Source organism: Pelecanus crispus, chromosome Z (genome assembly GCF_030463565.1).
Source record: "Pelecanus crispus isolate bPelCri1 chromosome Z, bPelCri1.pri, whole genome shotgun sequence".
NCBI classification, from domain to species: Eukaryota; Metazoa; Chordata; class Aves; order Pelecaniformes; family Pelecanidae; genus Pelecanus; species Pelecanus crispus.
Genome location: NC_134676.1, coordinates 55,741,965 through 55,767,929, shown reverse-complemented (window position 1 = coordinate 55,767,929; position 25,965 = coordinate 55,741,965). Strand labels below are relative to the sequence as shown.

General features: G+C 38.5%; 1 protein-coding gene across 3 annotated transcripts in view; it reads left to right on the top strand.

Annotated features, from left to right (window-relative positions):
* HOOK3 (hook microtubule tethering protein 3) overlaps positions 1 to 25,965 on the top strand; it is a 92,147-nt gene that overhangs the window by 34,859 nt on the left and 31,323 nt on the right. For 2 of the 3 annotated variants that reach the window (XM_075727085.1, XM_075727082.1), the window contains exons 5-14: positions 17 to 149; positions 2,272 to 2,339; positions 11,156 to 11,218; positions 13,142 to 13,225; positions 14,530 to 14,693; positions 16,861 to 17,001; positions 18,532 to 18,733; positions 22,142 to 22,252; positions 25,096 to 25,183; positions 25,781 to 25,850. In XM_075727085.1, the coding sequence (XP_075583200.1) occupies positions 17 to 149; positions 2,272 to 2,339; positions 11,156 to 11,218; positions 13,142 to 13,225; positions 14,530 to 14,693; positions 16,861 to 17,001; positions 18,532 to 18,733; positions 22,142 to 22,252; positions 25,096 to 25,183; positions 25,781 to 25,850 (1,124 nt within the window). The remainder of the gene's footprint in view (positions 1 to 16; positions 150 to 2,271; positions 2,340 to 11,155; positions 11,219 to 13,141; positions 13,226 to 14,529; positions 14,694 to 16,860; positions 17,002 to 18,531; positions 18,734 to 22,141; positions 22,253 to 25,095; positions 25,184 to 25,780; positions 25,851 to 25,965) is intronic. The other variant, XM_075727083.1, reaches the window with a different exon arrangement.

The window sequence follows — 25,965 nt, the reverse complement described above, 5'->3', positions numbered from 1 at the left end:
CTGGGTCTTTATGCAGATTCTAGGGCAACAGATTAATGACTTCACCCTTCCTGATGTTAACCTGATTGGAGAGCATGCTGACGCTGCGGAGCTTGGGAGAATGCTTCAGCTTATTTTGGGATGCGCTGTGAATTGTGAACAGAAGCAAGGTACTAAATTTTGAAAGCATGTTTTCTCCTGGGCACTGAATGAAAATCCAGCTTGTTGTGGGGAAAAATTGTATTTCTCAGGTTGCTGTCAGAGACAAATGTATTTTTTTTTTCAGTGATGATGTTATTTTGTCCTGTAGATAGTAACAGTTGTTTTGTTGTAAGCTTCACTAGTTTTGGAGTCTCAAACTGCGGAACTGGTTTTGCTTCCAACGTACGTATTTTTTCAATTTTTGTTTGCTGAGCTGAAAAGGCATTCTAGGGCCCACCCTTTAACCATTTATGAGGTGGATCGGGCTAGTTAAGAACCAAAAAATGTGATTGTTGCACTATTTTGTGTGACTCTGTTTTAGGAATGCATTCCAGTCGGCATCTTACTACATGGCTGAGAGCTATCAGTATGACTGGGGATTGAAGATATGTCTGGTGTGATCTGGGATACTGTAGTTTCTGAGACTGTTGCATGGGATTGGCAAATAGGAAAAAGTAACGTTGGCAACTGTGCCCTTCTGGGCAGCAGCTGAAGACCAAGCCTGATACCTTAAGGGCACCCAAAATGTCACTGGCATCTGTTAGATAATTGAATCCCACTTCAGCAGTCACTGAAAGAGACTTCCGACTCTCTTGACTCCCATAGCACCAACTGTCTATATGACCTGCACAGGTAAAATACGGACCCATTCATTTTTTCCTGCAGATGCCACAGAGGATGTGATGAACAACAGAGGTGCTTGTTGAAGTGTCCCAAGTCTCATGCTCTAAACTTGTCTTGGGTGCAGGGTCTCTTATTGTTACCCCGTTACCTTAAATGACACTTGATTCAAGCCAGGTTAAGGTAACAAAACAACTACAAACTTTTATTCTTAACACTTAAAACAGGAAGCATAGGAACATGTTTATAAAATACACATGTGGGTAAATAAAACTATGTTTACTGTATTTACATTAAAGTCGCATCAAATATCTGTCTCTCCCTGATTTAACTCATTTTGGTTTCCTTTCTGACAAAATGGCAGCCAGGGTTTCAGACCTTTTGTCTTTTTCTTGCATGGTACTTAGCTTTTACAGCTAGTTTCCCCTTTCCAGTTTTCTCAGGTGTCTAAATCACTTTAATTTCTCCTTCTGAAATTACTTTTATTCTTCCCTTAATCAGGAGAAAGTCTGCCTATCGTATTAATTAAAATACAGGTAATTTTCTTCCATGAGTACATAAATAACTGTATTTTATTAGGCCTCCTGTCCTCTCTGTTTTACGTAAAATTATCTTCCCTCCTTTTGGTGACTATCGGGCATCCTCAAGTGGGAAGTGTATCTTATTCATGTGTTTCTCTTGCTTTTTCAGTCTGGACAGTAAAAATGTACATGTTTGAAATGTTGGAACAGTCTAGTTTTATGTACTTTGAGTGAGGCTTGGCATGACCTAATTAATCACTTTAAGGTGACTGATTCCCAGCATCTTCCTCTTGGGCAAATCATTAAAAGAATACAGGTTGCGTGTAAGGGTGATCATATCTGACTGGAAACCATATGATACTAGGCAAGTCATAAACTCCTTGACTTGGTCTAAATGTCAGAATTTGTCCTTCTAACCACTGCATCATCTTACAAGGTACCTGTTGTTGTAGCTCACATCTACACATAGGTGAGGAATTAAAAAGTGGAGGGGACTTATTTGTGATACAGCACAGAAATAAGAACAAAAACCAAGAATGGATACGAAAATGTCTTGAAATTAGGATGCTGTAGGAAGGCAGGACGTTATTCTTAAAATTATGGAAAAGGACAACCTATGTGTGGATCGTGTACTTGTATAGCCTGAATAGTTTTGGAACAAAGTGAGAAAAGGAGTATGAGTGGTTATTTCAGAAGTGCGAGATGCCAAAAGGAAAGAAATGGGTGACAATCATGTACTTTTTTCATTGTTACAGAGTTCCAATGAGTCTGGATTTCTGTCTGAACAGACTTCTGATAATGTCTTGTTGAGTTTTTTGGGGTGGGACTTGATTGGTGATTATGCATTTCAGTGCATATAGTCATTTTGTAGGAAGGATGCAGTTTCTGACCTCATGTTCTCTGTGACTTGAGTTTCAACAGTAACATTTCAGAATGCTCTTATTTTCAGAGTACATCCAGACCATAATGATGATGGAAGAATCGGTTCAACATGTTGTCATGACGGCCATTCAGGAGGTATGCTGAGATGCGCACAGTGTGTCAAAGTTCAGCCTTTTCAGTATTTTAAAAAAGTATGGTTTTCCCACTTTGGAAAAACTTAGTTGGAAGTAAAGAAAATAAGGGACATAGAGTTTTGCCATTTTACATTGAAAAAATCATATTTTTCCTTAGAAAAACAAATCAGTAAAGCTTGCTTTATGTCAAGGAACTCTGGTTGAATGTCCCACTTTTCTTTAAATCTAGAAGATCGAAACTTCTAGATATTTCTGATACTGGGTCCTCTTTCCTTTACCTTTCCCACCCTGTGGCTCCTGAAGTGCATTAGACTGCTTTTATATGAGTAACCAAATACTGTAGAATTTCTTCAAAATTTGTACCTTGAAATTGCAAAACTCCATGAACTCCATGAAATTTTTGTTTTATTGGGCAAGTGAAAAGAAGTAGCGATGGATAGCAGAGTATTCTTTTGTTAGCTCTAGTGTTATGAATAGGCTGATGAAAGTATTTGTGCTAGTATGTTTTTATAAGTTAGTAAGTATACTGCAATGTATTTTGTAAAAGTGCTGTTCAGTAGTAAATTAAAACCACAGTGAAAATTAAACCACAGTGTTAGTGACCACTATAGCCATGAAACCGCCATGTGATTTCTTAGGAGCCCAAAGTGCCTGTAAGTGAAATGCCTATCAGTCTTCATAGAATTTTACTGTGGGGCAGGCTACTGAGGAGAGCAGGAAATCCCTGGTAATCCTGTTTCTTCTGAACCTGAACAAAAGTAACTAAATTCCACACTGAGCTCTAGAGCAATTTCACTTTTCTGTAGTGGCTGAATAGAGAAAACAGATGTCAGTGAGCCTGCAGGGATCCTGTCCCCTGTTATCACCTTGACCAGTGCTGTATCCATGCAGTTGTACATCCTGTTGTCTGTGTGTGGACTGCTATCTACAACATTGCAGAGAGGACTTTTGAAATGAGCATTGAAAGAATCCTTCTGCTAAATCATCTTCCAGCCAGGGCTGCCAAGCACCAGTTTGCTTGAGTTTTGGGATATTTTAGTTTTACATTGGTTCTAACTGTAATACAATGTTTTGGTGGATTTTTCTAATGTCCTCTTTCATTAAACCCAACTTTCAGCATCACTTTATTCTGCACTGTCTTAAAATAGAAAATCTTCTCTTATCATCCCTCCTTCTGTTGCAAGTCTCCTGTTTGATTTTTGTAAAAATCTCCTTTGTTTGATAAAACAATCGGATCTGAAGCAGCCCACAATTTTTGGCATTTGATGAGTAATCATTGAACTTGTTTAGTGTTTGTGTCCTTTCTCGGAGATGGGGAGTGGAAGTGGGGAGAAATTGCAGGATGAGGGTCTGTTCTTCTGGAACAGATTTTTGAATCTCAGTGAATCAAAAAGCTTACTATTCAGGTACAGGTGCAGTTCTGAGTGATCTTAATGCTACCTTCCAAGCTGCTTAGAAATCCAAGGCATTCAGAACCAAACAGGGAGGATTTCCGGTGCTTAAAGAAGAGGTCAGAAAGTGTCTCAAAAATTTTGGGTCACTTTGGGGGCAGGACTTCCCTCTATTATTTTCCAATGGTCTTGGGAGTCTGGAGAGGTCCCAGTGAACTGGAAGCTGGCAAAGGTTCTCCCAACATTCAAGAAGGGAAAGAAGGAAGACACTGGTAATTACAGGCCTGTCTCACTTCAGCGCCTAGCAAAATTATGCAGAAGGTTATTCTGGGAGTTACTGAAAAACACTTGAGAGACATTGCAGTCATTGGTCATAGCCAGCACAGGGCCACAAGGGGAAAGTTCTGTTTAACTAACTTAATTTCCTTTTATGACAAAGTCACCCATCTAGTTGACCGAAGGAAGCCAGGAGATGTGTGTTTTTTGGATTTTAGCAAAGCTTTTGATACTGTCTCTTACAGTATCCTTCTGGACAAAATGTCCAGCATACCGCTAGACAAGTCCATAATACTTTGGGTGAACAGTTGGCTGACGAGTTGGGCTCAAAGAGTCATAGTAAATGGGGTTACATCAGGCTGGCAGCCAGTCACTAGTGGGGTTTCCCAGGGATCATTCTGGGGCCAGTGCTCTTCAATGTTTTTATAGATGATCTGGATGCAGGAATCAAATGTACATTAAGGAAGTTTGCTGATGATGCTAAACTAGGAGGAGCTGTGGACTCCCTCAAGCGTAGAGTGGCCTTACAGAGAGATCTGGATAGGCTAGAGAGCTGGGCAGTCACCAACCATATGAAATTTAACAAGAGCAAGTGCTGGATTCTCCACCTAGGACAGGGTAATCCTGGTTATATTTACAAATTGGGGGACGAGAGGCTGGAGAGTAGCCCTGTGGAAAGAGATCTGGGGGTCTGGGTTGATGGCAAATTGAATATGAGTCAATAGTGTGCCCTGGCAGCCAAAAGGGCCAACTGTGTCCTGGGGTGCATCAAGCACAGCATAGTTAGCCAGTCAAGGGAGGTGACTGTCCAGCTCTCCACTGCACTGGTGCGGCCCCACCTGGAGTACTCTGTGCAGTTCTGGGCACCTCAGTGTAAGAAGGACATCAAACTAGGGACCAAGATGGTGAGAGGTCTCGAGGGTGAGACTTAAAAGGAGCAGCTGAGGTCACTTGATTTGTTCAGCTTGGAGAAGAGAAGGCTTGAGGGGTGGCCTCGTTCCAGCCTACACCTTCCTCAAAGAGGGCAGTGGAGGAGGAGGAGGTTCTGATCTCCTCTTTCTGATGACCAGCAATGGGACACGAGGAAATGGAATGAAACTGCATCAGAGGAAGTTCAGACTGGACATTAGGAAAAGGCTCTTCAGTGAAAGGATGGTCAGTCACTGGAACAGGCTCCCCAGGGAAGTGGTCATGGCACCAAGCCTCTCAGAGTTCAAGGAGCATCTGGATGACGCTCTTAGTCATATGGTTTAGTTTCAGGTAGTCCTGCAAGGAGCAGGGCATTGGACTCGATCATCCTTATGGTTCCCTTCTAATTTGAGCTATTCTATGATTCTAACAGGAGTTTTGATCCAGAGAGTCTTTTCAGAGCTGCACCTGCAGTCTGTGTCTTTGGAGGGGTGAAACTTCACTGGATTTAAGGAGGTTTCTCTATTTCTTGCACTCAGAGCAGCTCTCAGAATCCAAGTGACTTGGACTAAGCAATATGTAGGAGACACCAAAATAAAGTGCCTAGGAAAGTAGCTATATATGCATATTTGAAGAACTGGTATGCCACTTATGCCACTTAGTCCAAACATTTCAAAGCATTTGACATGCAGGTACTCTTTCTTCAAAATTAGGTACGTAAAAGACTGCTCTAAGCTTTACTGATGTATTACATAAATAATTTTTCTGTTTCAGCATAACTTTTATAAATTTTTTTGACATTTTTTTCATTTTCATAAATCATCTTACTTGTGAAAATACGTCATGAGGCACAGTAGAACAAGCCTCTGCCCTGTTTTCTCTGTTTTTTGTGTGAAGAAGCTGATTTTTAAATGGAAGAAGGAGCATTTTATTATTTAAACCTTATTTGGTTATTTCAGTTTTTTAATAACTTGTGGCTTCTTCAGCATTTCCTTTCTTCACTTATTTAAGTGTTTAAAATAAAATAATAATAAAATATGCCTGGTGCTGCATAAAGGTTTTATAAATTGAACAATGCTTTTCTGTTGTTTTTTTCAGTGCAGTCAGATTGATCTGGTGTGGTGCCACCACCTAGATTCTTAAATTCTAATCTGCAGATGTGCATTTCTAAATGCAAGCCATGCGTGAGAGCGAGGAAGAGCAAGAATAATATAGCTATCAAAAATATTGCAAAAATATTACATATGATTTATAATTATGTATTATATTATATATTGTGTAATATATACCACTACATTCTGTTTATATTATTATAATTTATTATTACTTGCAATTAATATATTACATATATAATGTATTTTTAATTTCATAATTTGCAGATCTTTTTTTAATAGGCCAAAAGCTTTCCTTACAGAAATTATTTTGGCCATTATGTATTTCTCTTTCCTTTCCTTTCCTTGACATCCTTTGGAAATTCTGCTGTCATTTTTCCAAGTCTTCTCTTTGAGCAGCCAAGTTCGTTATTGCTGAAAGTAGTAGCTGGGGAAATTGTTTGTCTTTGGAACATCTCTAAACTTGATCAGTCACTTAGCAGGTGTCTGTGCAGGTCAAGTTGAGAGTCAGAATAGGCTCTTAACAGCAAAGTACTAGAGGTAGTGTTAAAACGTGCCTGGGGTGCGTAGCAAAAGGTACTTCCTATTTAGATTCATACCAACTGTGTTAATTCTGCAAAGTAGAAACTGGTTGGTTTTGTGTTTCCCGCTCCCCGTATTTTGTCCTGACTATTTAAAGGTTCATCTTGTCTGAAGTAAAAGTGGCTTTTGAATAGCTAGGAAAGGGTAGAAATGTATTTCCTTTGGGTCTGTCAGCAGTAGTGGAGGAAGAAGAAAGTCCAGCTGCATTAAAGGATACACACTGTGTCATACATAGCCTTGACTCTTAAAAAACAAACAAACAAAAAAGATGTTTTTAAAAAGAAAAACAACCTTCTGGATACAGAGGCTGGATTTTGACATCATTTCATGGGCACTTAAATGAGCTTGTACAGTATTAGCAACTGTAGAGGCAGCATTTCAGATGAAGCAAATGTTTTGAACTTTTAACATCATCAACTAAGTGGTGCAGCTGCATTTGCAAAATCATGCAAATCATGTGTAGGGGAAAAAAAAGCATTCATAATTCAGGTTATTCATGCATGCAGATTTTGTGATAGTTTTACCCCTTCCCTAATCTTTATGTATCCATGACAACACAACTTGTTCACATTTCAAAAGCAAAGCCTATAAAAAGTGAAGGCTTTAATAATATAAAATTAGCAGATCTACAAGTATTTTGTAAGACATCATACCAGAGCTAAGAGCATGAAAATGTATAGATGTAAAGGATTAACAGGGAACGACAACTGCTTCTCATAAAACTGAACAAAGAATTACAGAAATTGTCATGTTATGCAGGTTATTGTCCCATTTAAAATCCAAACTGACCTCTTCACCACAGAATAAGCTCTTTTGATTTTAAATGACATTTTGATTATTTGAACAAATACTGGTGCTACTTCAAGTCTTCATTCTAAATATTCGAAATAAACCAGAAAAAGAGCAAGGAAGTAAATGCTAGTTGCTTGCTTTTTCACTGTGGGAAGCTCTTATGCGGACTTTTCCTTCTACTGTAGAGGCCTAATGCAATTGCTTGATTTTGCAGGCACTTTTTTGATTTCCCTTTTTATAATCAATTCACTTGTAAAATCTTTGCACATCATCATCCATTAAAGGTACATGTGAAAAGAGATGATAATACTATACTTAAGCTAAATTGTGAGTTTGGAGCTGAAAGCCAGTTCCAGTGCTGCAAAATTGTGAAGGTAGACCTTTATGTCCATCTGTAGTTTGCTCCTGAAGAAAAGAAGCTTTGCAGCTGTGGAGGAAGACTGAGAAGGCCACTTCCTTCTGCTTTTTATTCTCTTGAGTCAGCCAATTGAAATACAAATGGAATAAAGTTTGCCACTCTAAACTCAAAAGTGTTGGCATTGCCCCATACGTCTCAAGACTGCGTGTTCTACTCTCACGCTTGCAGGTTGCAGGTGCAGCACTGAAACTACAGCAGTATTTCAGGAATTTGCATGTGGGATCGTAAGTAAAGGGAGAACACAGTATAGGAACATATATATACACACATAAATATATCAGAACACAGTAAGGAAATTTGCTTTAAAAATTAGTAACAACCTACTAGTATCATCAGATTAGTAGTAATAATGCAGAAAGAGCTAATATGCCATCAAGCAGGTAACTGATGAAATGAGCATTTTGGAGCTCTAAACTTCAGTAGTATCAGAGAATGCTGATTGAAAAGAAGCAAAGTGAAGAATAGGGGAAACTAGGCAAGCCTGTTCCCTTGTATTTTTTAGGTGGATGGAAGGTGTAGTGAGTGTTTCGAGTTGACGTCCATGTCTGTATGGAATCCTAGAACACATCATTCAGTAAAACTTTTCATTATTTTTTTCAGGACATCTTACTAAAGGGAGAGAACTTTGGGTAGGTGGGTGGAGTTGTACTCTATTAGCTGTGCTGTTTACAGTAAAGTGTGTGCTATTAAGCGGGGAGAAACTGGGTAGAGGCAATCCAGAAGCAGAGCGCAGTCAAGACATTTGCTTACACATACCGTTGTCCTCTCCAATGTTTGGGGAGATGTGTAGTGAAAAGATAGAGGCACTCCTTTGCCCTGGTAACTCTCCCTTTTCACCCCACTTTTTAACTTCAGTTTATTGTTAACTGATGACCAGAAGGTGGATTCCTGTATTACTTGTGAGTAATCTTGCAATCTCGTTCTTGTTCCTTGTCTGGTCGTGCTACTGGATGCAGCACAATCCCTTAGATTTCTTCTTTAGCATCCCCACCATACCACAGGCCATAAGACTGCAAGATCCTTCTTGTTGCATTGAGTCAGTCGTCCGCACATGTGTCTGTGGCTTTGGCCCTTGGTGCCTCATGCATACTTCCCATGACATTCCTGATGCACCCTGTGGAGTTAAATTCACAAATTCTGTGTAACATTCACGCTACACCCACACCATGTATCTCTACTGCCTAATCCTTTTCTAGCTAATGTCCTCTTTTCTGAATATTTCTGCTAAGGGTTCTCAAGGGTAGGAAGTTTTGGGAGAGACAGCAAAACCCACTGAAGAGTAAAGGGATTATATTATTGGCCTTCATCTGCTTCCTTTGCGGTAATCCACAGAAAGCAGCAACACCACAGTGGCCTCTAGTGGGTTGTGCAGCCTCTTGTATTCCTTCTACAGTAAGTCTTGGGCAGGCCTATTAAGCTGGGTTTCTGAAGAGGAAGTTGTGCCAGGGCCAGAAAGGGGCGGTGGCTGTCAGGGACATGTACACCCTTGCAGGCTGCTTGCAGCTAGGGACCTGCCAGTCAAAGTACTGGCTTAATGGGTGGAACTTAGTGTCTGAAGTGTGTTTGTGAACAGTGTTGTGGGATATAGAATAGGGAGAAGAGTTCGGTATTTGGTTAATACGGATATCCCTGTTAGTTATCTGGAAACGCAATTGAACAGTAGCTAGTGAAATGAAGTAATTGAAACATGTATAAACATCACAGAGCAGAGAGGGATTGAAAATTCTTGGTTTGTGAGGCAAAATGATAATCAGCTTGGCCATAAATTAAATACAAGTTTGTAATGCCGCTATATATGGTAGTGAAAAAGACACATGACTTCATTTTTCAGGGGACAAGTCTGAGGCTAGGGACTTTCTAATTTTACAGGGAATCTGGGCTTCATGAAATGGTTCATTTTGGGGCAGTTTGTCCTTGCAAAGATGTAGACAAAATGGGAGGAATTCAGCAGTTAGCAACAATCATCATCAAGGTCTGAGGAGGACTGTTGAGGACAGAGGGATGAATTTAAGCATGGTGATACGCAGCTAAATCCCAATTAAGGAGATGGGGAAAGGGAGAGAAACATAAGTGTATAAATATTTGAATGATGTAAATGTCAAACAGTGATTTTCTCTTGTCATAGTGGTATAAGCAGAAAGGATGGAGAAGTAGTGAAATATCTGTGCTGTGTATCCAAGGAACTTTGCCAATGTAAAGTAATGCAAAAGGACTGATTTCTGGAAGGAATAAATGAAGCCTTGTCTCTGGAAAGAGTAACCAGGCTGGACAGGAGGCCTTAGGAAAGAAATCTTGTCCTGATTTTGGTTAGGATAGGGCCTTCTTTATTGTAACTTCCATGAATTGTGTCATTGGAGACCTCAGAAAACATTTTGTGTTTGGACAGGATGACAGAATCCATCAGTGTGGTTCTGTAATGCTGCCTTTTGAGTTAGTTACAACATGTTTCTTATTTGGAAGACTGTTCCTTTTCATGTCTTAGAACTCAGTAATAATTTTACCTTAATAAGTTTGCTGGAGGTGGGTGGGAGGAGGTCTTCGGGCTACAACTTCTGTTACATTTGATTTAGCTTTTAACTACCTGTGTAACTGGTCAGTAAGTTACTGAAAGAAAACTTACTTTCTTACCAGCTTTTTATCTTTTAGTAAGCACATCAGTCAATTTGGAGGGCTTGCGCTTTTATTATCATTTTTTTTAAAGTCATGGCTAAAAGTAATGTTTTCTAGACCAAAACCACTACCAGCTATTCTTGCAATAAAATAGGTTAGTATACAAGGAATTGTAATACTCATTTTAGGAATATTCTCTATAGACTTTCTTTTTAAATTTGCAAAGTACAGACAGCTCCAGAGCAGGAATTTTCATCATCTTTGTTTTGTACAATTAGCTGAGATAGATATGTCCCCAACTTTAGTTAAATAAATAAATAAATTGATGTGAACTTCTAGGTGATCAAAAAATGAAAACCACTAACAGAGAACAATTAAAGGCAGGTCTTGCATGATGTGTTGATAGCTACCATCATTCCAGTGCTACTTCAATAAAATGCTTAGCAGAGTGTACTGTAGGTTTCATCATAGATAAAGAATGTGCATTTTCAGAAGGAAAAGAGTTTATGTAAGATTTCTTTTATAGTACTTTAAATATTGTGAATTCTGAAGATTTCTTTCTGTAATTGTTTCTGAATATGTCACATATAAAAATGAAGTTAATTTCCAAATGAAGTCAGGTTGAAGCTCTCAAAAGTTAAAGTCAGCTTGGTATTTCATTGAAGTTTTAGCTTTTAATATAAAAGTAAACACTTGCTTTTTCTAATCCAGTGTAATCTAATTGCAGTTGATGAGTAAAGAGTCTCCGGTCTCTGTTGGAAATGATGCTTACGTTGACCTTGATCGGCAGGTATCTAAGACTAGATGTTTCTTTTTCTGCAATTATAGCATATCAGTGGCCAGGCATTTTGCTTTATTAAGAAGTCTGTCTTTTTTTTTTCTTTAATTATGAAAGGGTTTTATGGGAAATTCAAATAAGGAGTGGAAAACTAAATTTCAGTATTTCAAGTCTTTCTGCTTTATAAATTGAGCTTACCTATTTTGTGTTTTTAAAGGAGAGAATAACTCACTTTGAAAAACAAGTTTAGCTGTATGACATAGTATAGCAAAACTGCAGACTGGTGCAAATCTTGATACTGAGAAAGAAGGATAAAAAAATGTATAGTATTTGAATAAAACTTTTTTTGCCAGTTCGTACTTCCAAAGTCAGTTCAAAAGAAACCCATAGATGCAGCTCAAAAATCCTTAAAGCAGTCTTGGAAACTGTAAGAGTTATGTAAGAGAAGTTTTCAAAGAGAATCTTTCCCTGTCTGATATATTAAAGAATATGCAAAACCAGTTGTCTTTTACTAGCTCAACCTCATGCTAGCACTGTGCTACTTCCTCAGTTTTTTTCTAATTGAGATGTATAGTACAGTGGTGTTCCCTGTGTTCCTTCATCATGCTTTCGCTGCAGAAGTATGTAAATTCTGGCAGATGGAATTAATTTTTTTATGTCAACAGGTCCTTGAGAAATAAACTTGAAAAAATAAGATATGATGATGCTTTTTCAGAAGGCCCATCTAAAATTCATCATATATAATAATACATGGACATGGACCTGTTGGAGTGGGTCCAGAGGAGGGCCACCAAAATGATCCGAGGGCTGGAGCACCTCTCCTATGAGGCCAGGCTGAGAGAGTTGGGATTGTTCAGCCTGGAGAAGAGAAGGCTGCGAGGAGACCTTATTGCAACCTTCCAGTACTTAAAAGGGGCCTACAGGAAAGATGGGGAGAATCTTTTTAACAAGGCCTGTTGTGACAGGACAAGGAATAATGGATTTAAACTAAAGAAGAATAGATTTAGACTAGACATAAGAAAGAAATTTTTTTACAGTGAGGGTGGTCAAGCACTGGAACAGGTTGCCCAGAGAGGTAGTGGAGGCCCCATCCCTGGAAAGATTCAAGGTCAAGTTGGATGGGGCTCTAAGCAACCTGCTCTAGTTAAAGCTGTCCCTGCTCACTGCAGGGGGGTTGGGCTAGATGACCTCTAAAGGTTCCTTCCAACCCAAAGCATTTTATGGTTCTATGTCTGTAATCTCTATATACATAATATGCACGCACCTGTTTTATCAGGTGAATTTTCTTGTAGCTATGTTTTTATGTTATCTTAACTGCATTCATATGCAAATTTGCGAGATATGTATATTTGAATATAAAGCCTTTGAAGGGAAGTATCTGAATGTTTCCCGCTGCTTACAAGAGTAATTGCCCTTTTTCAGAAGGGTAGGCTTCTCCCTCACCATGTTAGTTGTATTCCTATTGTGCAATAAGAGTAGCTTCTAGTGACTAGAGAGATTTTACCCTAATTGTCCATTCCCTGTATTCCACCTTCCAGTCCTTTCTGTATTTGAAAAGTAGCTTGGAAACTGAAATTATGCACACTCTGCATTTGTAAAGAAAAGTGGTGTTGACAGTTTTTTCAGTGTACAGAGTTGATGAGTTCTTCACACCCAAGTTCTTCAGGACTTTTTGACACAATTCACAGAATAGATGTGATAATGCTAATGTGTTTTTGTAAGACTAAATACTATTAGGTATGTTTGCTTCTCACTGTCACACAAACTAAACAGTAATCATATCTGCTTCTTTGTTTCTTTGTAAGAGCGGAATTGCCTCAGTTTTCAAAAAAAATATATTATCTAAATGTAAAAATAATTTTATGCTCATGTAGTTCAGAGTATTTTTAGACACTTCAGAGTGATGAAACTATAAATGTTTGTTGTTTATGGTAGCTGAAGAAAACTACAGAAGAATTAAATGAAGCACTAGCAACAAAAGAAGAAATTGCCCAGAGATGTCATGAGTTAGATATGCAGGTAGGTTTGCTATATTGTATATATTAATTTTGAAGTGGGAAAGAGGTGTGTTAATTTTTAGGCAGCTGAAAACAAGTGGTATAGTGTGGAAATGTATTTTTTGAAAGGGAGATGAAAATTGCACAGTAATTATTCTGCTGTACGTGTGCTAGCAGAGTGAATTTCATTGTTTCTTATTTTGATGCAATCTTGCCAGTATTAAGATGATTTGTACTAACAAAACTTTTTTCTTCTGGATGGGAAGGGGTTGAGCTGTTTGGTTCAACTCTTGCATTAGAGAACTAATAGAGGTTATGCTGCTTTTAACAGTTTCAGTTAAGAGTTAAATCCCAGTCAGAAATTACTGTAGTCTTATCAGCTATGTATGGATTTAGACTAAGTCTTACTGTAAATCAAGCATACCTCATCCAGAAGACATGAGGAATGTAAAGTGGGAGCACCAAAAGGCATCGCCATTGCAATCCTACTTCAGAGTATAACTCAGACTTTTGCCAAGCAGTTCAGTAACCGTTAGAATTACTGAAGCTGATTTGTGTGTCATGGTTGATTTTGGTGTATTTGGTGATTCAAGCTCTTATTGAAGCATTTCCTTCTGTTGAGATGTTCACATTCCCTCTCTTCCCCTCCTCCTCCTGCATTAGGAGTTCTATATAGTTAGTTAATAGAATAGTTATTTCTATACTCTTTAATAATATATGAACCCATGCTTCAGCTGTTGTTTGAGTTGCAGCACTTCGGGTTCTTTGCAGCACTACTGCCTGTTTTGCACAACATTGGTGGAAACTGAGTCATCTTTGGGACTGTGTTCCTGTTTCAGGTCTGCTTGCAATTGGCCACCAGATTAAAAAATAAAATCTAGGAAGGGCATAGCCATCCCTTGGATATCCACAGCTGGATATTCTGTGCATTGATAGGCATTGTTTCTTTTGGAAATCAGTTTTAAAAGCTTTAATGTGGAGGGCTAGTTTTATTTGTTTGTTGGGAAAGTATGCAGACTTTATTACAATGAAGTTGTCTTTTGTGATAACTAAGACTTTTTCTTTAGATGCTTGTGCAAAATACAGTTAAGAATAGTTACGTTTTCTGTGTGGTTAGTCTGGCCCTAATGTTGCAATATGTTGGTTACATCACATAGCAGTTGAATACCTATTAATGTTACAGTATATTCTTGTGAAATGTGATTATTGAAGCCTGTGTATTTCCATTTGTGGGTTGTGTTGATGCTTTATTATGCACAAGAAAAAAAAAATCCTCTCTGTAGCTGGGTAGCTCAGTTATTCCAGTTTATACCTTTACTACAACAGGTTGCAGCCCTCCAGGAGGAGAAGAGCAGCTTGCTTGCTGAGAACCAGATTTTGATGGAACGTTTAAATCAGTCTGATTCTATTGAAGATCCCAACAGCCCTGCAGGTCGTAGGCACTTGCAGCTGCAGACACAACTAGAACAACTCCAAGAGGAAACATTCAGGTAGAAAAGTTACACTTGGTTAGATTGTTTGTTTGTAGCTGGCAACAGACATGACTTATGTACTTCTGGTTCTGCTGGCAATTATGAATTAGTATCATGGGTGGTATAACCACAGTAGTAAAGTTTTTACAGTGATGTACGTGTTATGATTTACAAGCTCCAGCATACAAAACCACATAATTTCTTAATGCTGATATGCTGTATACATGTGACTCTCTACTCTGAATTCTGTTACTTTGAATTGTTTGTGTGCAATCATTTCACCCATGTTTTTCAAAATCATAGAATGAAAAGTAGCATGCTTTCCTCTATGTAAAATATTCTGATTGTATTTTTGAGGTGTAGGAATTCCTAGCTGAAAGTTTGCTATGGGCAGTACTACAGGTGGCATTATTATACAGCAAAGTGTGTACTTCTCTGAGTTTGAAAACAAATTGTTTCATATCTGAAAGATGGAGATTATCCACAAGTGATCTCTGCTCTTCATTTGTGTTTCCTCAACATGTGGAAATACAGTTTCTTTTCAAATTTCCTTTCTGGCCCTTTTGACTGTTGCTTTCAGGCTGTGTAAGCCTATTCTGCTGAAGAAAGCTTGTCCACTTCACCATCATCTTTTCATTCTTATTGCTGTACTTTCCTTATCCTTTGTGAGTGAAATTATGGTATTTCTTTACACTGCCAGTTTTTCTTCTCTTTCTGTCCTCTTCTGGTTGCCCTTTTCTAATTCTTATGTCAGCTGCTGTGTAACTTTCCTTTTTTGTCTTTTCTGCCATTTTTCCACTTCCTCTTGTTAAGCCTCTTTTCTACATATTCAGACACACCCCCTCCCTTTAGTTTCTTGAAAAATGTTTCGTGTTTCTCTTTCCCAGCAGCTAGTGCCTGATTTTCTTCTTTCTATATATCTCCCATGTAAAGGAATAATGTAGTGATGTCTCTCTAATATCCTTTTTTATCTCTCCATATCCATCTTCGTGCTCTGGAATGATTCCTACCTGAGTCTATTATCAGTTGGTCCTTGAACAGGTTTTCTCTCCATATGCAATATCTGCACTGCCTGTTACTCTAGTTTCAGGTTCTGAAGGTCTTTCTAAACCCTTTTCACACAAGAGACTCATCTCCTAGCCTCCTTTACCTCCTTCCCCTGCCTTCATAGCATGTGGTTTGTAATGGCAATTTGTGTGCTCCTTCTCCAGCTCTACGTGACCAAACAGGACATATGTACAGCATAACTGATGCCCAGTGTGGTACAACAGTTTTTCTCCCAGTCTTGCCCCTTTATGTCCTTTGACAATTCTGGTCTGTCACAATCCAAATCTTTGTTGTATATGGTTTAGATGACGTACTGACTACGTCTTGTCTCCATTCTTGTAGATTCTTTTTGGACTCCTTGAATTAATGGATAGAATACCTTTTTTTTTTTTCCCATGCCCATACCTCCTTTTCTGGATTGTTTTTATTTTAATTTCAGATCAAAATCACAATAGGACTCCATGTTCCAGGTTGTGTCCTCTTCCATTCGTTCAAAATGCTTTGATAAAGTTTCTCTTAGTTATTCACTTTGTTCACTGCCAGGTTAATGCAGTTTTGCCTGTGTGTGCTCTATGTAAGTGGTTCGCACCAGAAACTTTGGTCTGAGTTCTTTACATGCTAACTAGATAACTAATTGTATGACTTGGTTCTTCAGAGGTACTGGGCAGGCACAGGTTCTTCATAAATAAATAAAGCCACCTTGGTGAGAGCTCTACAGCACTTAGAACATCTGACATAGAACATTAATATTGTTGAAGGTGTATAGGAGGTGAACAGCTGAACAAAATCTTAGGATAAAGATGTCATGTTCAAAGTCTGTATGCCCCAGGATGAAAAAAAGTGGAAATTTCTGCTTGAGCTTCCATTGTGAAAAATTGCTATGACAGAAAAGAATCAGGATTTGTCTTTCTGAGAATATACGTTACCTTGTGGTCTTCCAAATAGAAAGACTGATACCAAATTGGGAGAATCAAAAAAGTCAATCTGCTGCTACGTTTTTGAAAAAGCATGATGGGCTGCTGTTCTCCTTCACTGCACCAGAAGGCCGTTTCATCTGTTTTTAGAGAGGATGGTGATGAGGAAAGGTAGCTATGGCTCAAGCTGAAAAATTATTTTCTGTTTTACTTCATTTCTACAGATTAGAAGCTGCCAAAGATGACTATCGAATACGCTGTGAAGAACTAGAAAAGGAAATCGCTGAATTGAGGCAACAAACGGAAGAGCTTACTACATTGGCAGAGGAGGCTCAGTCTTTGAAGGATGAGATAGATGTACTCAGGTAAACTCTGTTCCATTAACCCTTTTTTTCACTATTAACTTTTAATCCATATAATTCATGTACTTAGCCTTCATTAGCTTTTGTTTCAATAATTTGAGTATTAAATACAAACACTTTCTCAATATCAAGGTTCTTTTGGATCCTCCAGTTAAGTACACAGACCACCACACGATTCTGCTTAAGTAAATTAGTTATTTGTTACGTATCTAATCATCTACTAGGAAACTTAGCAATCCTACACCATCTTATGGTTATAACAAGTCACTCACCGATCGCTTGAGTATTCTGTACTCACCTTCATCATGAATTGGGTATCTGTTCTCATCAGGGAACTAGACCCTTTCCTTTCCTGGGTTTGCATTATTTGGACTTCGGGTGGCGCTTTTGGTTCATCATATAATACTAATACGAACAACATCTGTTTGAGCTCTCTTTTCCACTGGGTTTTAGCACCGAAAGTTGTCACGATTTGATGATGCTAGGGGTTTATAGGGTGAGGCAGCCCCTTTTGCTGTGGAGCATAATGCTTCAGTAGTGGCATGTTGCTGCCATGGGTTATTCAGAACAGTTTTCCCCTACCTACCTGTATCACTCTTTCTAGCAAGTCTATCAAGGCTTATTTTAATAATGCCTTTTCTAATTGACCAGCAGCTTTCTACCAAAGCTATCTGTCTTTATGTCCTCTGTCACTAATATAAGGAATGAACCCATCGGGCTGCACAATTCCATAAACTATCTTGTGTGGCCGGCATGGGTTCAAAGGGTAATCCCCTGCCCCAGAGTGAGGCTCTGTACTTCACTGGGGATTAAGGAGATTTGGCTTGCCCCAGCATCCCATAAATTGACCATCAATTCAATGGGGGATTCTCCAGATTTCATAGGAAATTGAGTCTGTAGATTGGTTGGTGCTAAAATGAAACTGGGGACAGTGATAGTAGTGGGGGTGTAGGTGGTTGGCAGTGAGGGCCATTGCTGTCCTGGCAGTGCACCAGGTGGATTGAAAAAACTCTGGAATGTTATGAATGGATCCTGGTGTTTCATTTTTATAGAAGGAATCAGGCTCCAAAGCTGTTATGGTACTTCTGTGTCACCGAGTATATGCTGCCCAGGAGATAGATCTTTATGATTTTATTCCTGGCTATCATTAAAACAAATTGAAGGGCAGAAAATCTTATTCTTTACCCTTGTAAAATGCAGGACTGAGAATCAATTTCAAATTGAAAGGAAATGAGTGGGAGCAAAGGTGCTTTAACTATTATTTTAAGATTGGAAGCAGATAAGAAGGCTGTGTTAGGAAGAGTGATAGTGTCTAAAAGTACTTCCATCACCAGCTCTTTGAGTTGACAAATAGTTATGGGAGGGAAGCAGACAATTTAAAAGTGAAAATACTAGTAATAGGAGGATATGATTTGTTTTCCTCATGATGTCTCAGAATGTCTTCTGCATTAAGGCAAAATACTGAGGAAACTTCAGGACATTTCATTTTATTAGTTTTCAGAGTACAAATTTGATACAAATCTGTCCCTCCAGGCATTCTTCTGATAAAGTAGCCAAGTTAGAAAGCCAGGTAGAGTCATACAAAAAGAAATTGGAAGACCTGGGTGATTTGCGACGGCAAGTGAAACTCTTAGAAGAGAAGAATACAGTGTACATGCAAAATACCGTGAGCCTGGAGGAAGAACTAAGGAAGGCCAACGCAGCACGCAGTCAGCTGGAAACATACAAGAGACAGGTGAGCACAGACATTGTCAATGCAGCAGTTCTCTCATTGTTCAACACTTCCTCTTCATAACATGGCTAATACCTCAAAGTAAAAAAGAAATTGTGAACAAACAGCTCCTTGTGTTAGAAGACTTCCACGTTTTGTAGGTACTACCTTTGTCCTCCTTTCCTGCAATTCTTATTATTTCAAGTTTACATTAATTTGCCAATAAGCAGTATTTCTTACTTTTAAAAAATAACAGACTTTAAGGGTTTTTTTTCTCAAATTATTCCTAATTCATATTCAGCAGTGGGGCTTGAATTAGAGCCTCTTCTTTCAGAAAAAATATCCACTTTTCACTTAAAAATTTCCAGCAGTGAGGAATGCATCACAGCTGAGGTAAGTTACTCCTGTGGTTAAGTAACCTTTTTTTTTTAAGGTTCTAGTTTGTCTGATACATCTGAATTTGTCCAGTTATGAAGAGAGAAGGGTGCATATCATCCCTATTGTTTATATGCACCCAGCAGAATACAAAATGTGTCACCAGCACACTCACTGGAGTGAAAGGCATCTGTTTATCCTTCTGCTTACCAAAGTGCCACGTGATCCTGTTTCTGTGAAGGTGGAAGATGTGCAATCTTCTCTCTGCTTCTGCACTACATTGACGTGACGTCATTCTGGCATTCTTGTTACAGGGCCAGACAGAGTGTGGTTCTTTAAAGTAGTAGTGCCTGCTCTGTATTTCTGCCGGCTTATAAGCTCGAATGTTTATGGCACAGGGGTCCCTGTATGTCAGCTTGCAGCAGAATAAAAATACAGAAACAACCACTAACAACATTGCAAACCCAGGAGCAGTATGTGTTTCCAAGACTTGACAGCTTTTTCCCTGCACCTGGCCATCTTAGTTATTAAGACAACTAGCTTCAGCCCCTGTGGGCTAATTGTAAATACAGTCCAGATGATTCCACCAGAAAAAAAAAACTTGGGCAAGAAAAAAGCTGAAATAACAGACAGTCAAAGGGAAAAGTAAATGTAGAAAGCAGTGGCCTTTCACACAAGTAGTCACGTTTACTTGCAACAAATATTTCACGCCATTGAACAGCTGAGCATGTGATACAGGTGTGTAACCTTGACATCTGCATCTGCTCGTTCTTATTTCGCCAACAGTAAGGATTTTGGAAGGGCAGTCCCATCATTTGTGCTGCAAAAGTACTCCATCATTCCCTGTGTTTTATGGGTAGGATTTCATGTCTGAGGAGCTGTTGATTTGTATAAAACTGTTCTGCTGGCTGAGATTTGAATAAACCTCAGGTGTCTTGTGACAGATGTGAGTTTTCTTCACCTAACCACAGTGCCTCAAAATGAACGCACAGTGTGTTTGCCTTCAGTGTCTGTAAGGCTGAGCTTCTTTTGAGACCTGCCTGTGAATCATGAGGCTGTCACAAAATTAATTTCTGGGAATCCTAAATTGTGCTATAAGAATTAAGCCAGGTGTAAGATTCTGATGTTAGTGTCACTGCTGAGCACTAGTGTGCCCCTGTAGTGGAATGCGTCTTGTCTGGTGTGTGCAGGATCCAACCCCACTCATGATGATGCCATCAGAGGGGTTATTTCTTTGGCTTAGAAGCTTTGTGCTGTGCAGGTGAAAGTGCTTGGTTCGGACCCCTATAGTGATCTGCAAGGAAATCACATCTTCACCCCACCCAGCAGTTTCTGTCAGATGAGGTTAGTGGTGGTGTATTGTGCTGGGAGATGTAATAGCATTTACTTATTTAAGACATTTTGTTTTATGAAAGAAAGCAGAAGCATTTTCTAAGAAACCTTTTATTGCAGCATGAAAAATTGAAATGTGAAAATTCCATTATTATTTTTTGTAATTTTAATTCAGCCCCTTTGTGCGCATGCGTTCTGATATATTTTTAACAGTGTGTCTTGCTTTTCTTTGCTGCAAGATTCCTGCTTTACTCATTCCACACATCAGATAATGCTCAGTAAATGTGATGGCAGTTCATTTGTTTTTTTAATCTTCTGCATTACCATGTAGCTGTATATCTTCCTATACACTCCCAAGTCCTGATTCAAGACAATTTATTTCCTGTTGTGTTTTTCTACATACCATACCATAGCATGAGTGATTACAAACATTAATACATTTGTTTCCATTTAAGGTGAACATATACCTATTTTGCAAGTGGTGGCACAATCACAGGTGAAGGCCTGCATTTTTTTTTATACCTGCAGTTATTCTGATATCCCCAGTGATGGATGTCACATCTGAGAAACAAAATATTTTCATATCTAACATTTTGATTTTTTTTTTTTTTAATCTGATAATCTCAGAAATGGCAGGCCTGTGGTTTTTTTGCAGCCTTTAATTTAAGAACAGCAGCAGCAAAGTCCTTGTCTAAGACTTAAGGCCATGCAGATTTTTAGGCCTGGTAGTTATTTTGCTACACATTGAAAATAAAAGGTAATTAGAACCACTAGGCAGTCTTAATGTAGGTATGGCTACCGCTTTGCTTCACAATTTAAGTTAATCACTTTCTCTGTAATCTAAAAGCCATGAAAAAGCCTTCTTATTAATTGCTTCAGAAGAAGCTGTACATCTTTAGCTGAGTCTTCATTCGGCTTTTCTGTTTGCAGGTCAGTCTTTGTTCAGCTTACTTGCTTCTGTGCTCTCTGCATGATGAGCTTTACTAATATTCTGGGAATGAGCCTTTGCTAGTAAAGGCTGAGAGTTTTAAAAAGGCAAGACTTCACCGATTTGCCTCCCGTTCACTGACTGTTTCTGCTCAACTTTCAGATTTCTGCTCATTTAATTTTAAAAGCTCTTTACTGATCTGTAATTGAAAGTATACATGTGACTTTGTTAGCAATGTTTCCTTCTGAAGTAAGGAAAAACGTTCATGAGCCTGTGGCTGAATCTTTTTATATTAGTTTATTAAAAATTATTAGGAAAATCTCAGGTTAAGAAATGTTACCTGACTGCATAAACTGGTGGCTGAATTCTGAGTGAGGCTTGTGAAATAGAGTTAACAAAAGGTGTAGATAATTTGCTGTCTTCGAATTTTTTTCTTTTTCCTAGGCTTCTCAGAATGCAGGAGGATTTTTCTACTTTTCCTAAGCTCTTTGATCCATAGAACTATATAGCTTTTTTCTGTAAACCATGCTTGGGCTTAAATTCTTGTTTTTAGATGTACTGAAAATACTTCACAGTTTTTGCTTCTTTTTGCTTGTGCTGAGACCTAATATTTGAATGCTGTTGGTTTTGCTGAAACAGAGAACACCTGATGAAAGCAGTTTTTAGTATGTCCTATAGGTAACTATTTCACTTGTTTACAACATGACTCATGGTGCATGGTAATTGGCTACTTTGTCTTGTGTATTTTGTTTTAATATTAACATTTGCAGACAAATTATTGATTCTTGTTCTCACAGGCAGTTGAACTACAAAACAGGTTATCTGAAGAATCCAAGAAAGCTGATAAATTAGATTATGAATGCAAACGACTGAAAGAAAAAGTAGACAGCCTCCAAAAAGAAAAAGATGTAAGTGCCAAGGTGTTATTTTCTTGGTAATAGGAGTAGCAACTTTGTGTCCTTTATAGCAGAGAGATATGGTAATTACAGTTAGCCATTTACAGCAAGCTTTTCAAATTAGGAAGTCTTTTTTTCACTTAATTTTCTACTGTTTGTGTACAAGATCCTTTTTAAACGTAAGAACTGTACAGCATGGAATAAAGTGACTGTACAAAACCATATGCAACCCATTTTTAAGAGGAAAAGCCTTCATATTTGGGATTTGAAGTTGTTTCTTGACCATTTGCTGTGAGAAGGGTAATAAACGCCCAGGGGAATTGTAATGTATCCTGAAAAATTATATTTAAAGTAGGGTTTCTGCAGTATCATCCTAGAACTAAACTCCTGTTGCATTTTTTCTAAAGCAGTCTTTGAGGTACCATCAGCATGCTTCTCTTTGTGGAGTCATGACTACTGCAGCAGGAGGCTTAGGAGTTGTGTAGAGGGACATGCCTTTTGTGGCAATCTCACCTTTTATGACAGCTCCTTGTTGATCTATCTTGTAATGCCAGCATGGAACACGCAGGATGGATACCAGTCTATTCCCTTCCTCTCTGTCATTTGCTGCTAGTGATTCTGTGATTGATTGCTCTGTTCTCTCTTGCCAAGACTGATCCTTCAGACTTCTCTTGCACACTGTTTCTTACCAGTTTGCTTTAGCTTGTTTCTTAGGAACGTATACACAGGTGCCTCAAACTACCTCAGACCAAGGCCAGCATTTGGAGTTAGCAATTTCCTAGGCTTATTTTAAGTATCAGTCTATCTGTCCATCAGTCAGAATCTCTGTAGGCTTTTCCCCTAACAGTCATATTTCCTGTCCAATTCTTTCCAAAATTTCCAGTCCCTGCACTTGAATAGCATTTGAACTGAAAGTTGTCAGTTATTTTCTGTTCACGGGTCTTTGATTTCCATATTTTATTAAATTTTCAAACTATTGTGGACACTTTTCCTTGATACTGCTTCCATCTGCCCTTCAGTTCAGATTGGAATGCCCATAGTAACTGTATTTGTACTGTGCTTTAGCTTTCCTTCCTGCTCGTTATTTAAAGTTTGTTTTTCCAGTTTTGTTATGTTTGACAATGGTAAGGTTGTGTCTGTGGCTTACCCATTGCTTGGTGGACCATTTCATCTTGCACAAAGGATCTGAATTGCAGGCCATTGTCATACAGTTTTCTGTTTTACCCATTGGCAAATAGTGGGTTTTTGGGGCAGATGTTTTTTCAATACATTCTTTTGAATGGATGTGCACCTGTGAGAAGTAGATTACAGCTGAAGTCTCTCAATATTTGAATTAGTGATGCACTACCTGTGTTGCCTACTCTTTCTGTTCCCTGTTGTAACATATGTATCAGTAAGGTTGCCCACCACAGGTCACAAGCTATGTAGTGGTATCTTGTTAGTTATATTTTGCAAACAGTTGCTGAAATTTATTTTGTCCTTGTCTTTATGTTCTGGCAAAGTGTGGTAGTGTGTTTGATATCTTCAGCTATGTAGCTTGGAATTTAACTTCTGTGGTGTGTTGTATGATAAGTACGAAGATAATTTGATGAGTTGACTTTGCAGTGTACAAATGAAGCCCTAGAGCTTTTTGTATTCATTAAAATATTCTGGCATTTGATTAATCAACTTGGTGCTTTCTGACTGACGGTAGCAGACTGCAGAATCCTTGTTTTCAGCAGCTGAGTTTGAGCACTCCTCTGTGTGGCTCTTCTTCTGTAGTATTTGTGGTAAAAACAGTTTTTTCACCTGTGGGGTTTGTGAAATGACTTTCAGTGGTAACAGAATGTACCCTTTATTCAGATTGTTCTGACAGTTGTACCAGAGTTCATTCACCTTGCAGGATTCAAAAATAAAGCAGAAACCTCTGTCACACCTCACCAAAATGTTCTTTGCCAAGGTGATTCCAAGTCCTGGATCCATTTGGGCTGAAATATAAAATATATCCGAATCAAACTGTTAATAGGATGAAATGCAAGGAGGTGTCAGCCGACACAACTCCATACCTACACCTTTCATTTTTGAATCTTGGCAATGTTCTGGACAAAAACTTGATGCTACCTGTAGATTCTAATTTTTTGCCAAAAGGGGACTTGTGCCAAATTGGGAGAGTATTTGCCTGATGCTACTGAAGACCCCATCCATCTAAATCACAAGGCAATCCAGTCCTGTTCTTCAGTTCTCTTTGGATTGAGCCTCAAGCAACTAGTTTTCTTCCATAGCTGAGATGCTGGTGAATGGCAAGGCCAGCTGACACACAGGAGGAAGGGGATATGGAAATGTTGCTCACACTTTGACTGTTGAAAGACAAACAAAATGAAGTTAATGCAGTTTGTTTTGTTATGTTGACTGTGTATTCACCTGCTTTTTATTTCACTCCTGGCTAAACCTTGGCTTCTTGGTGAGGGTAGAGTCTACGGTCTCTTAATTCACTTCCCTGTCCCTTAGAAACAGCCCTGATGGGGCTGAGGAGGACGGCTGAGTGGCCCCAGTGGGTGCTGTTCACTACCTGGTACCAGAACTTTGTGTCACTAATATCTTGATTTTGTAAGTTTATACCCTGGCATTTTTACCCCCATAAGTGTAATACAGAGCAGCAACCCTTCTCAAAAAAAACACTGTTCATGTGGAATATATAATATTTATTTTTATTCTATTATGAAATAGACTGAGATGCCTTAATTTGAAAATCATCTCTAGAGTTGCATTAGATTCTTTTTAAAGTGTTGAAGGCTGTGCCTTTTGGTGACTTGTGTACCGTTAAAGATGGATTTGTAGTGCCAAGACTGATATTCATTCTCTTTCCAATTATTCAGAGATTAAGAACAGAAAGGGATTCTTTGAAAGAAACTATTGAAGAGCTTAGATGTGTACAAGCTCAGGAGGGTCAACTCACCACTACAGGTAAAGGACAAATAAAGAGATGAAATGCATCTTTTCTAAAGTTTACAGGACTTCTCTGGAGGGTATTGAATGCACTTTTGTTTAGCACAGAATAAATTTAAGCTCCTCTAAGATCAGCAGTGAAAAGCTGCTTCAGCTATTCATAACTTTGTAAGCATTTGAAAACTTTAAACATTATTTCAGTCAATCAGAAATTTTAGTCTCCTCCCCAGTGTGGTCTTTATAATGTATTTCTGATTTCTGTGTAGTTACATACTTTTCTTCAGAGAGATACTACGTTTTCTCATGTGTATATAATGTTTCATGTGTTGCAGTTTATTTCTATGTGTAATGTGGCACAGCTTTGTAGTTCTTACATAAGCTAATGATCAGAAAATACACCACAAAATGACTTCTTCGGAATGGATGAAGACAGAAATTACTGTTCTCCAAATGAAATTGTGCTTGTCAGTCTGTCTTGCTGTAGCCTGACTTTGTGTCATTTTCCATTGTCTAGCATTACTCTAAAACTGTAAAATTCTAGAACAATGTTTACTTCTGTTTTTTTAAAGAAAGTTACTGGTATGCTTGCTAAATTTTTTACTTTTCCTAACCCAGGATTGATGCCTCTGGGAAGACAAGAGCCTTCGGACAGTTTAGCAGCTGAAATTGTTACTCCCGAAATAAAGTAAGCTAATGTGTGCTTTGTTTTAGTAACCTTTACAATGTCCCCATAGATGATTAGTTAGTGTTCCGTGTTAGAACGTTTCTACGATTAATGTTTGGGTTTTTTATCTCCTTTT